Here is a 14,013-nt window from a genome sequence, read left to right as displayed (position 1 = left end):
TTAGAGAGAAAGCAAAGGAAAGGTGGAGGACAACAGGTGCTGGAAAGAAAGAACGTATGACAAAGGAAGGAAATTTGATTATAAAAAGGAAGAAAAGGTGAAAGGTCCACGAAGGGTGAGAGGAGGGGTGAGGCCGGATGGAGGGGTGAAAGGATGGATTGGTGAATGCACCAAAAGACGGAGAGGGAAGAGTGAGAGGATGGGTGGATGGAAAGGCTTAGGATAGAGAAATGGATTCATAGATAAAAGGGGTAAACTATGGATGGATGGGTAGAAGGAGAATTAAGGGGTTCAAGGAGCTTTTCTGAGGGTCAGATTTGCTTGTCCTGGGTCCTGTGTATGTTTAGCGATATGGTACAAGTGGGGGCCATTTTAATTTTCTGGCTACTCACTTGAACAGAACCATTAACTGTGGACAGACCAATGCACCCACTCCCTCTGAGGTCCTAGGGAGAGCTCATCCTAGAGGGATCCGCGTTATCAGGTGGTTGAGGCTTTAAAGACTCACCAAAGAATGAGAAAAGACTAGAGTTGTATTAAAAAAATTGATTATAACATTGATCAACAATTCTACACACACAACTTACCCCTCTGACCAGATCTCCTAAATGAGCTCAAAAACAGAGGCAGACAGATGCATATTAGGAAAAGTCTTCTGACCAGTGGGAGTGCTGGCATCACACAGGAAACTGCAAAGCACAGGGTTTATCTTTCTTCCCAGCTGTGCAGCGGGATTCTGGGCAGCTCTGGTGTCTGCTGCTCCTGCGCCCATCTCACTCCTTTCAGTCCCAGACCAGGCAATATACTTTTGGATCCTGCAAAGGAAATAACACTGAGTGACCTAACAAGTATCTTCCAGTGTTGGAGACTGGCTGGTGTGACAAGGTGACTAGTGATGCTGCCTATGGGTTAAAGCTGGGGACCAGATTCTTTATTTCCATTCAGTACATGCAGACTGATGAGACAGTAAACTCTGATGCAGGCTCCACAACCGTATTAGTGCCGAAACACGTCTTCACCTGCTAAATGTTAAAAACTGTCCGCTGAGTATTTACTGTTGTCAAGAGTAGAGCATTGAAAGAAAATAGACATGCTCTTAGTACAAGGGTTCAAAAACCATCTAATTAACACTAGATTTACAGGGTGAGTACAAGTTACTCGAGCCACGAGCTCTCTCCTTGGTCTTGTTTGACTAAATTTATAGTAAACTACATATTTAGGTGACTGATTTGTACTTTCTCAATATTAATACTCGGGGGCATATTTACAAGCCCCATGCACCGCTGATGCGTCACTTTTTGAGACGCTCCGGCAGTACAGAGTGCAGACCCATATCGACGAGGCCGTGCAGGGCCACTTTGAGTGGCTTTTCATGGCGTTGTAGATATGATGTAAGGCCACGCAGTGCAAGTCGTTGCGTTGCTTTACTTTATATCAGGAATGGCGTACCATGGGTGCTGGGGTAGGTTTTCCCATGCAACACCCATGGGTGTTGATGCATTCCCACATTTACAAGACTTTGTACATCCTGGAATGCGTCAAAACCTTGGGCCTCCCTGAGGGGGGCATAACGAGGAAAAATATCTTTAGTTCCTCTAATTTTTCCCCCTTCCTTTGTGTGCTATGCAGCACAGACAAAAAGAGGAAAACACCTCCATGGATTGTTTTCTACAGGTAGGTGTCCCTTCCAGCACAAAAGCAAACATGCATGCAATGCAGGCACCCTTGTGCCCACGTGGGTGCTAGGCAGAAATTTGTGCACCAGCTGAGATGGAAAGGACAGAAGTGCACCATATCTTGTAAGTAAGGTGCATCCCAGCTCTTTCCCTGCGGTGCAGGGCATCGCAGCCCCCTGGGCCATTGGGCTTGTAAATATGCCCCTCTGTTTTCAAAACTGTATAAATATATCAATGTGAACCTTCCCTCGTCCATCTGTTGGGCAAAGGAACAAGACTTATAGTTCTGAGTTTAGTGGTTGTTGCTTCTCTGTACTCTCTCTCCCTGGCCTGCCTTGTCATGTTTCATCCGGAATGTCCTGAAGTCTCTGAATAGAAGCGTTTCCACCCAAGGAGCTCCTCCTTTAGAGCGTCCAGGAAAGAACTTCAGAGTTTATTCGTATTCTTGTTCCGGCCATGTGTGTCTTCCAGGCTTCAAACCAGCGATGTATCCTCGTTCGCCACAAGTTCTTCTTTTGACCACTAGAGGGTAGCGCTGCGCCATGAATCGCAAATGGGGAAATGAATCCGTGGAGGAGCTGCTTCGCTCTGTGCGCTCCATATTCTACAATTCAGTTCTACCAGCCCCGCCCCGCGAGCTGTTTTTTTCACGCTGGAAGCGCTTTTCACGCTGGAAATCATCGCGAACGGCAGCACGCACAGCGCATCGGAGCGGCCATTTTGTTACCTGCTTTTCTGCTTCTCTTCATATTGCTGGGCCTGTTTTTCTATCCCTCTTAATCATCCCCTGTCTGCTCGTTATTGCAGCCATCCACCCCTCATTTATGTCTTTTTCAACACAGGGTGTCTTTTCTGTATGTGTTTTTTTTACTTTTTCTGGACTTTTTATACTTAGTTATTTTTGTTTTCCCTTTTGTGACTGTCCTCCTCCTCCTCCTCTTATTCCACTTTCCCCCTTTCTTCTTTCCTTTAATCTCCCCCATGGCAGAAGCAGGCTCTAGCAGCCGGGCCAGTGCTACGCGCACACCCTGTGGGCGCCGGCGGCGTTCCGGGGTGCAGCCCCGCCCCATTTTTACTGAGGCAGAGGTGGCCGCCCTAATTTTTTGGGTTCAGCGCCACCTCCCCTCCATGTTGGCAGTAGGCGGAAGGCCTGGGAGCGGGTACTCCCTGCGGGAGCGTCGGGTGCGGTGGGGGAGAGTACGTCGGTGTGTGCGTCGCAGCACAGGGGGGCAGCGCACAACACAGCAGCTGACGCACCGCTGGGCAGACATTATCAACCGAGAACAGGACCTGCTCGACCTGCTAGGTGTTGAGGTCCCGGGGCTCCGTGAGTAATAATTATTTTTTGTTTTTGAAAAATTAGAATTTGTTTTCAAACAGCATGCTGCTTAAACTCAGAGGTAAGTTAAGTTTACGTTACGTGAGATATATATATATCTATAGCTATATATATATATATATATACATATATATATATATATATAATTTTTCTAATTGTAAAAAATAAATATATTTCACACTGTTCAAGTGTGCATGCATGACATGAGTAAGTATATATAAAAATAAATATATATATATATATATATATATATGTGTTTATTTGTCAATTACAAATGTAAACGTGTGTGTTACATGTGTTTAATTATTTTATCTATCCATTCATCTAAAATATATATATATTTATAAATAATATTTAGAACAGATGCATGGATAATGATATATGTTTGCAACAATTAACTACATGTGCCCTCTGGTGCAAAAAGAACAATTTATTAATGAGCGTGGCAACACCACTACCCTGCTGAGGCAACTAGTTCCAAGTGGGTATGTTAGTGAGGGACACCCACCTAAATAAATGCACTTAGCAGTGGCATCAGAGAGTGTGTGCAGTTGTGTGTTCCGCTGGCCACTGTCTTTCTTCCGAAAGAATCAGGCATGCGATGTGGTAATAAAGCAGAGTTTATCTTTCATCTTTATTCTATACACTTTGTTGAGTGCATCAGGGCACAGACTTATTAAAATGTATTTCACGCAAGGCAGCAAGACAACCTGATGTGCTGCGTCAAAGGGAGAGAGCAGGAATGCAACATTTATGAAGTTATCAAGATATGTCGCATTCCTGCTGGTGCTGCCTCCCGCACCAGTGCAGGCACCATTGCGCGAAGGTGCAAGGGTGCCACATGCATTACATGGCACCCTGAATTGTTTGTGCACAATAACAATCCTTGTAGGCAAGGTCGACACAAACAACAAACACTTGATAAATCTGGTGGTGCGTGGTGTCAGGCTCAACCTAACCGGAGGGTGTTGCAGCGCAGGAGTGAAGTGGACGTCAAATGAATGATTCCGAATCTGATCCATCTGAAGCTGACCAGGTGCTCGGAGCTCGCTTGGGCTGATTTTTCAACTCCTCTTCCTGATGTTTGTGAAATTGTTATCCTCGCATTATTCTTTTTTCATTATTTCCTGTTTCTGTAGCCAACTTTCTCCTGTCCGTAGATTTCTTCTGCTCTTTTAGAAAGCTTTCCCTCTCCCCTCTGTTATACCTCTTGTAATATCTGTAATACAAAGAAACAGATTTTTGGTACCGTGAGGAAGATTGCAGGCCCAAGTCAGCTATTATAGTCACCACACATTTGTTGAAAAGTCGATCTTTGTTCAGCCGTCAAAGAGAGAGAGTGGCTTTGGTCATGGACCCCCCAATTTGGTCTCACCATTTCTACAGCATACCAGTAGTTTCCATGACAGTGCAACATGGCAGGAAAGGAATGAGGTCCCATTGCATTTGTCAACCAAAACCACATGTCGTTCTTTGACCACCCACCCCTTCATTGCACTTCCCTCTCATCCTAGCTCTCTCCCTCCATTAAGAGTAAAAAGATGTTAGTTGACTTAACTACCTGGCTTTTCCAACATGTTGTCAACCAACAAACCTCCCAAAGTTGTAGTTTCAATAGAAGGCACTGCTAGATGAGCTTTTGTGCGGTATTGCTGTCGTACTTTGTTCAAAATAATATTTACTCAGGTGGAAAATCTGGTATCTGAAATGGGTAATTTTTTTTCTAGCTGCACAGATCACCAGTACCGGAGCCAGTGGCAGACACGAGTCAGCAGGGAGTGCGACGGAGGAGGCCCAGGTGGTTGGAGGGGAAGGAGCCCCCGTGCTGTCAAGGAAGCGTTGTAAGTCACATTGCCTGATTTCTTTTTTTTTAGGGCATGACAAAATATGCAAAATTGAAAACATATAAAAAAGAAACACAGGAAAGTGCAGCGTGCATCAGTATATATACAGATAAATACATCCATCGTAAAAGAATAATACACTATAGGATGGACAAGTCACTTCCAGCCAATCCCGCTGACTCCCAATCTCTGAAAGGGTCCCAAATACGTTTAATCTTGTTCTATAGTGATCGTTATCAAGAATTGACATTTCAAACGACCTAATATTGAAAAATTCTTGCCACCACATCTTGGGATCAGGAGTTCAAGCTAGTAACCAAAGCTATGCCGCGACCAACCTAGCCAAGGAGATAGCAGAAAAGTAGATCCCGATACTGCTGGTGGAAAATGAGGAGAGTGCCCAAGTATTATCAACTTAAAGAGCCATCTACAATCAATAAGAAGTAAATCATTCTATTTCTCAAAAATAGAATCCTGATATCCCTGTAAACCGGTATGGGGGGCTAATATATTTACCGCACCAGTGACCGTCAACCCCATTATCCTCATTTTAACCGGTATGGGGCTATAATATAAATTGTTCAAAAACTTAAAATGATGAGCATTAATTCAAGAGACATTCAGGACTGTATGTGCCAGAATATTACTACTTTGGATTTTGTTGGGTGTCACTAAAACCCCCACAGTAGCACTCCATTTCTCAACCCTGAGCCGCCATAAATCGATTCCCCCTTTAACCTTGGCCACAAGAACCACTTTATTAGACAAACCTATATTCCCCTTGCGGGTCAAGTCCGTAAGAAACTCAAGGAATTAATTCTGTGCACAGTTTATGTCTCCCACTTCCAAGCTCAGCAGAAAATGACAACGTTCGAGAAATCTAAAATAGCTCTGAAGGGGAAGAGATAACTGTTGTTGTAATGCCTCAAAAGAAAGCAAATTATCATCCTCAAACAGTTAATCTAACGTAAAGTTACATCTTCCCCCACCAGCTGAGCGCGGTTTCATGCATGGACAATGAGATATTCGGATTAAAGACCAATAACGTATATTGGTTATAATGAGCAGTACCATCAAATACATCAACCCAAATTTGATGACAGACCACAGAGTCTTAAACCTGGTCCTATTAAAGTAAACCGCAGTGATGATACCTGTGTATGTTTTGAAATCTGCCCCCAAGGGAGAAAATCTAGAAATATTAAACAGAGTTGGTTCCCTACCCAAGACCATAGTTAAATGGAAACTAGAATATGCTTAGAAGTAGATTCCAATAGCAGGTAGATGTAGGAGGCTGGACTGGCTTGTAGTGAGTACCAAGAGGTACTTGCACCTTGCACCAGGCCCAGTTATCCCTTATTAGTGTATAGGGTGTCTAGCAGCTTAGGCTGATAGATAATGGTAGCTTAGCAGAGCAGCTTAGGCTGAACTAGGAGACGAGTGAAGCTCCTACAGTACCACTAGTGTCATATGCACAATATCATAAGAAAACACAATACACAGTTATACTAAAAATAAAGGTACTTTATTTTTATGACAATATGCCAAAGTATCTCAGAGTGTACCCTCAGTATGAGGATAGCAAATATACACAAGATATATGTACACAATACCAAAATATGCAGTAATAGTCTTAGAAAACAGTGCAAACAATGTATAGTTACAATAGGATGCAATGGAGACACATAGGGATAGGGGCAACACAAACCATATACTCCAAAAGTGGAATGCGAACCACGAATGGACCCCAAACCTATGTGACCTTGTAGAGGGTCGCTGGGACTATTAGAAAATAGTAAGGGTTAGAAAAATAGCCCACCCCAAGACCCTGAAAAGTGAGTGCAAAGTGCACTAAAGTTCCCCAAAGGACATAGAAGTCGTGATAGGGGAATTCTGCAGGAAAGACACAAACCAGCAATGCAACAACAATGGATTTCCAGTCGAGGGTACCTGTGGAACAAGGGGACCAAGTCCAAAAGTCACAAGCAAGTCGGAGATGGGCAGATGCCCAGGAAATGCCAGCTGCGGGTGCAAAGAAGCTGCTACTGGACTGTAGAAGCTTAGGTTTCTGCAGGAACGACAAGGGCTAGAGACTTCCCCTTTGGAGGACGGATCCCTCATGCCGTGGAGAGTCGTGCAGAAGTGTTTTCCTGCCGAAAGACCGCCAACAAGCCTTGCTTGCTGCAAATCGTGCGGTAAGGGTTTTTGGACGCTGCTGTGGCCCAGGAAGGACCAGGATGTCGTAAATTATGTCAGGAGACAGAGGGGACGTCGAGCAAGACAAGGAGCCCTTTCAGCAGCAGGTAGCACCCGGAGAAGTGCCAGAAACAGGCACTACGAGGATTCGTGAAACGGTGCTCACCCGAAGTCGCACAAAGGAGTCCCACGTCGCCGGAGAACAACTTAGGAGGTCGTGCAATGCAGGTTAGAGTGCCGTGGACCCAGGCTGGACTGTGCACAAAGGATTTCCGCCGGAAGTGCACGGAGGCCGGAGTAGCTGCAAAAGTCGCGGTTTCCAACAATGCAGTCTGGCGTGGGGAGGCAAGGACTTACCTCCACCAAACTTGGACTGAAGAGTCACTGGACTGTGGGAGTCACTTGGATAGAGTTGCTGGATTCAAGGGACCTCGCTCGTCGTGCTGAGAGGAGACCCAAGGTACCGGTGATGCAGTTCTTTGATGCCTGCGGTTGCAGGGGGACGATTCCGTCGACCCACGGGAGATTTCTTCGGAGCTTCTAGTGCAGAGAGGAGGCAGACTACCCCCACAGCATGCACCACCAGGAAAACAGTCGAGAAGGCGGCAGGATAAGTGTTACAGTGTTGCAGTAGTCGTCTTTGCTACTATGTTGCAGTTTTTGCAGGCTTCCAGCGCGGTCAGCAGTCGATTCCTTGGCAGAAGGTGAAGAGAGAGATGCAGAGGAACTCGGATGAGCTCTTGCATTCGTTATCTAAGGAATCCCAAGAGACAGAGACCCTAAATAGCCAGAAAAGAGGGTTTGGCTACCTAGGAGAGAGGATAGGCTAGCAACACCTGAAGGAGCCTAAGAAAAGAGCAAACCGGGGCACTCCAAACAAAGAGAGTCCAAAAGTCGGGTGACTTAGTGTGGAAAAGTTTAATCCTCAGTAATTGGTCGTTGAATCATAGTTCAAAATTGTTTGAATCCACATATGAGAAAGTATATAGCAGGTTACAATAACAAACTGACTCCTCAGAATGAACAGGCATAGATGAGCAACAAAACAGCCCACACGTGTTTCGTCCTCTCATCATATGGTGAAACGGCAGCGGTATCAGACGCTGCAGTGGCAAGCACATACGCCTTTGTTATTTGCTTCCCGAACTCTACGGTTAGAAACAGTCAGGTCTATTTCATCGTGTGGATATCTAACTGAACACCATCAGCCATTCTTTACCTAAAAAGTATACCTAGAGCCTTGAAAAAGTCCGAGAGGACGAAACACGTGTTGGCTGTTTTGTTGCTCATCTATGCCTGTTCATTCTGAGGAGTCAGTTTGTTATTGTAACCTGCTATATACTTTCTCATATGTGGATTCAAACAATTTTGAACTATGATTCAACGACCAATTACTGAGGATTAAACTTTTCCACACTAAGTCACCCGACTTTTGGACTCTCTTTGTTTGGAGTGCCCCGGTTTGCTCTTTTCTTAGATTTTGTAACCTACAGCGCTCGACAGAGGTGGTTGTCGCCATCCACCTCTGTGTGTGTGCACCTTGGAACCCTCGGTGGTTGGGTTTCTCTGCACCAGGCTGGCACCCGCCACAGGACTTGCTGACGACATACTATTGTGTTTGTTGTTTTTTGTTTCTTGGTTTCAGATGTGCGTCGCTAAGCATCAACCACCTTGTTCCAGTATTGTAGTTTACCTGAAGGAGCCTATCAGGAGGAGTCTCTGACGTCACCTGATGGCACTGGCCACTCAGAGCAGTCCAGTGTGCCAGCAGCACCTCTGTTTCCAAGATGGCAGAGGTCTGGAGCACACTGGAGGAGCTCTGGGCACCTCCCAGGGGAGGTACAGGTCAGGGGAGTGGTCACTCCCCTTTCTTTTGTCCAGTTTCGCGCCAGAGCAGGGCTAAGGGGTCCCTGAACCGGTGTAGACTGGCTTATGCAGAAATGGGCACCAAATGTGCCCATGAAAGCATTTCCAGAGGCTGGGTGAGGCTACTCCTCCCCTGCCTTCACACCATTTTCCAAAGGGAGAGGGTGTAACACCCTCTCTCAGAGGAAGTCCTTTGTTCTGCCATCCTGGGCCAGGCTTGGCTGGACCCCAGGAGGGCAGATGCCTGTCTGAGGGGTTGGCAGCAGCAGCAGCTGCAGTGAAACCCCGGGAAAGGCAGTTTGGCAGTACCAGGGTCTGTGCTACAGGCCACTGGGATCATGGGATTGTGCCAACTATGCCAGGATGGTATAGAGGGGGCAATTCCATGATCATAGACATATTACATGGCCATATTCGGAGTTACCATTGTGAAGCTACATATAGGTAGTGACCTATATGTAGTGCACGCGTGTAATGGTGTCCCCGCACTCACAAAGTCCGGGGAATTGGCCCTGAACAATGTGGGGGCACCTTGGCTAGTGCCAGGGTGCCCACACACTAAGTAACTTAGCACCCAACCTTTACCAGGTAAAGGTTAGACATATAGGTGACTTATAAGTTACTTAAGTGCAGTGTAAAATGGCTGTGAAATAACATGGACGTTATTTCACTCAGGCTGCAGTGGCAGGCCTGTGTAAGAATTGTCAGAGCTCCCTATGGGTGGCAAAAGAAATGCTGCAGCCCATAGGGATCTCCTGGAACCCCAATACCCTGGGTACCTCAGTACCATATACTAGGGAATTATAAGGGTGTTCCAGTAAGCCAATGTAAATTGGTAAAATTGGTCACTAGCCTGTTAGCGACAATTTGAAAGAAATGAGAGAGCATAACCACTGAGGTTCTGATTAGCAGAGCCTCAGTGAGACAGTTAGTCACTACACAGGTAACACATTCAGGCACACTTATGAGCACTGGGGCCCTGGGTGACAGGGTCCCAGTGACACATACAACTAAAACAACATATATACAGTGAAAAATGGGGGTAACATGCCAGGCAAGATGGTACTTTCCTACACAACCCCCCCCCCCCCAAACGAAGGACAATAAGACTAGCCATGACCTGATGAGTCTTCATTGTCTAAGTGGAAATATCTGGAGAGTCCATCTGCATTGGAGTGGCTACTCCCAGGTCTATGTTCCACTGTATAGTCCATTCCCTGTAGGGATATGGACCACCTCAATAATTTAGGATTTTCACCTTTCATTTGTTTTAGCCAAAGTAGAGGTTTGTGGTCTGTCTGAACAATGAAGTGAGTGCCAAACAGGTATGGCCTCAACTTCTTCAGAGCCCAGACCACAGCAAAGGCCTCCCTCTCTATGGCAGACCAATGTTTTTCTCTAGGGGTCAACCTCCTACTAATAAAAGCAACAGGTTGATCCTGGCCCTCAGAATTAAGTTGTGATAGGACTGCCCCTACTCCTAATTCAGATGCATCAGTTTGGACATAGAATTTTTTAGAGTAACAAGGGCTTTTCAGGACAGGTGCAGAGCACATGGCCTGCTTCAGCTCCTCAAAAGCTTTTTGACAGTTTGCTGTCCATAATACCTTTTTAGGCATTTTCTTGGATGTGAGGTCATTAAGAGGAGCTGCAATGGAGCTATAGTTCTTAATGAACCTCCTGTAATACCCAGTGAGGCCTAGGAAGGCTCTCACCTGAGTCTGAGTGGTAGGGGGAACCCAATCAATAATTGTTTGGATTTTCCCCTGAAGTGGTGCAATCTGTTCCCCACCAACAAGGTGTCCCAGATAAACCACCTTACCCTGCCCTATCTGGCACTTTGAAGCCTTGATAGTGAGGCCTGCCTTTTGCAGGGCCTCCAGAACTTTCCATAGGTGGACCAGGTGATCATCCCAGCTGGAGCTAAAGACAGTTATATCGTCCAAATATACTGCACTGAAAGCTTCCAGCCCTTGCAGGACTGTGTTCACCAACCTCTGAAAAGTGGCAGGTGCATTTTTCAATCCAAAAGGCATTACAGTGAACTGGTAATGTCCTCCAATGGTTGAAAATGCAGTTTTAGGTTTAGCATCTTCTGATAATTTGATCTGCCAATACCCTGCAGTCAAATCAAAAGTGCTTAGATACTTGGCAGATGCCAGTGTATCTATGAGCTCATCTGCCCTGGGTATAGGGTGAGCATCAGTTTTGGTTACCTGGTTGAGACCTCTGTAGTCTACACAAAACCGCATTTCCTTTTTTCCATCTTTGGAATGTGGTTTTGGTACAAGTACCACAGGAGAAGCCCATGGACTTTCAGAGTGCTCAACCACTCCCAGTTCTAGCATTTTCTGCACCTCGTGCTTTATGCAGTCCCTGACATGGTCAGGCTGCCTATAGATTTTACTTTTGACAGGCAAGCTGTCTCCAGTATCTATAGTGTGCTCACACCAAGAAGTGGTACCTGGCACAGTAGAGAAGAGTTCAGAAAACTGACCCAGGAGATTTATGCAATGGTCTTTCTGCTCAGCAGTAAGACAATCAGCCAAAACTACACCTTCCACAAGAGCATCTTGTTCTGTGGAAGAGAAGAGATCAGGTAGAGGATCACTGTCTTCTTCCTGTCCCTCATCAGTTGCCATGAGCAGGGTGAGATCAGCCCTGTCATAGTAGGGTTTCAGGCGGTTGACATGGAGCACCCTAAGGGGACTCCTGGCAGTGCCTAAGTCAACTAAGTAGGTGACTTCTCCCTTCTTTTCAACAATTGTGTGGGGTCCACTCCATTTATCTTGGAGTGCTCTTGGGGCCACAGGCTCCAAGACCCACACTTTCTGCCCTGGTTTGTACTGAACCAAAACAGCCTTCTGATCATGCCATTGCTTCTGGAGCTCTTGGCTGGCCTGAAGGTTTTTACTGGCCTTTTTCATATACTCAGCCATCCTTGATCTGAGGCCAAGTACATAATCCACGATATCTTGCTTTGGAGCTTTTAAAGGTTGTTCCCAACCCTCCTTGACAAGTGTTAGTGGACCCCTAACAGGGTGTCCAAAGAGGAGTTCAAAGGGGCTGAAGCCCATTCCTTTCTGGGGTACCTCCCTGTAGGCAAAAAGGAGGCATGGTAACAGGATATCCCATCTCCTGCGGAGTTTTTCAGGGAGACCCATAATCATGCCTTTGAGAGTTTTGTTAAATCTCTCCACCAGTCCATTTGTTTGTGGATGATAGGGTGTAGTGAACTTGTAAGTCACACCACACTCCTTCCACATGGCCTTTAAGTATGCAGACATGAAATTGCTTCCCCTGTCTGATACTACTTCCTTTGGGAAGCCCACCCTAGAAAATATTCCCAGGAGGGCCTTTGCCACTGCAGGTGCTGTAGTGGTCCTTAAAGGAATTGCTTCAGGATATCTTGTGGCATGGTCCACTACCACCAAGATAAACCTATTGCCTGAAGCAGTAGGAGGGTCAAGGGGGCCAACTATGTCAACCCCTACCCTTTCAAAGGGAACCCCAACCACAGGCAGTGGAATAAGGGGTGCCTTTGGAGTGCCACCTGTCTTGCCACTGGCTTGACAGGTTTCACAGGACTTACAAAATTCCTTTGTGTCCTCAGACATCCTAGGCCAATGAAACAAGGGGACAAGTCTGTCCCAAGTTTTCATTTGTCCCAGGTGTCCAGCTAGGGGAATGTCGTGGGCTAGAGTTAGGAGGAACTTTCTGTACTCCTGAGGAATCACTAACCTCCTGGCAGTTCCAGGTTTAGGATCCCTTGCTTCAGTGTACAAGAGGTTGTCCTCCCAGTAAACTCTGTGAGAGTCACTGACATCCCCATTAGCCTGTTTGACAGCTTGCTGTCTTAGACCCTCTAGTGTGGGACAGGTTTGCTGTGCCACACTCAGCTCCTCCCTGGCAGGCCCCCCTTCACCCAAAAGCTCAGCAGTGTCTACTTCCAGCTCCTCTGGTGTAGGTTCTGCACAGGGTGGAAATTCTTCTTCCTCAGAAGTAGAATCCACTGTAGAGGGAGGGATAGTAGGAAGTGGTTTGCTTCTACTAGCCCTAGCTTTAGGGAGCACTTGGTCCATTGTTCCAGGATCCAAGCTTCCCTGTCCTTTTTGCTTTTTGGCCTGAGCCCTGGTTAAAGCAAAAATATGCCCTGGGATGCCCAGCATTGCTGCATGGGCCTCCAACTCCACATCTGACCAAGCTGATGTCTCCAAATCATTTCCTAGTAGACAGTCTACAGGTAAATCTGTGGCTACCACAACTTTCTTTGGACCAGTAACCCCCCCCCCCAGTTGAGATTTACAACAGCCATGGGGTGGCTAAGTGTGTTGTTGTGAGCATCGGTTACTTGGTACTGGTGACCAAGTAGGTGTTGTTCAGGGTGGACCAGTTTCTCTATGACCATAGTCACACTGGCACCAGTGTCCCTGTAGGCCTGAACCTCAACACCATTTATTAGGGGTAGTTGCTTGTACTTATCCATATTAAGGGGACAAGCAACTAAGGTGGCTAAATCAATAGCCCCCTCAGAGACTAATATAGCCTCTGTGGTCTCCCTAACAAGACCAACCCCAACTAAGTTACCAATAGTGAGCCCAGCTACTCCCTTGGATTGGCTATTAGTAGGTTTGCTCCCACCACCACTGCTATTAGTAGGGACACTAGGTGTAGCAGTAGGGGTTGTAGTGGTAGGAGGCTTGGTGCTTTTCTTTGGACAACTGGGATCTGTTGTCCAATGGCCTTTTATTTTACATAAATAGCACCATGGTTTCTTTTCCTTGTTTTGATTAGAAGAGGATTTGGGCCCACCACCCCCACCAGAGTGTTTTTGTGGGCCTGATGAAGACTCATTTTTAGATTTGTCCCCACCCTTGTCAGAAGACTTACCATCCTTCTTCTTGTTGCCATCTTTGTCACCCCCTGTATGAACTTTTCTGTTCACCCTTGTTCTGACCCATTTGTCTGCCTTCTTTCCCAATTCTTGGGGAGAGGTCAGATCAGAGTCCACCAAGTACTGGTGCAACAAATCAGACACACAATTATTAATAATATGCTCTCTCAGGATCAAGTTATACAGGCTGTCATAATC

General features: G+C 46.2%; 1 protein-coding gene across 1 annotated transcript in view; it reads left to right on the top strand.

Moving 5' to 3' along the window:
* The first annotated feature begins 2,384 nt into the window (after positions 1 to 2,384).
* Positions 2,385 to 14,013, top strand: part of LOC138258799 (uncharacterized) — a 38,675-nt gene continuing 27,046 nt past the window's right edge. Inside the window, exons 1-2 of the mRNA XM_069206032.1 lie at positions 2,385 to 3,003; positions 4,743 to 4,856. Of these exons, the coding sequence (XP_069062133.1) occupies positions 2,658 to 3,003; positions 4,743 to 4,856 (460 nt within the window). The 5' untranslated portion in view covers positions 2,385 to 2,657. The remainder of the gene's footprint in view (positions 3,004 to 4,742; positions 4,857 to 14,013) is intronic.

The sequence above is a fragment of the Pleurodeles waltl genome, chromosome 9, assembly GCF_031143425.1.
Source record: "Pleurodeles waltl isolate 20211129_DDA chromosome 9, aPleWal1.hap1.20221129, whole genome shotgun sequence".
Lineage (NCBI taxonomy): Eukaryota > Metazoa > Chordata > Amphibia > Caudata > Salamandridae > Pleurodeles > Pleurodeles waltl.
This window is presented reverse-complemented; position numbering and strand designations above follow the sequence as displayed.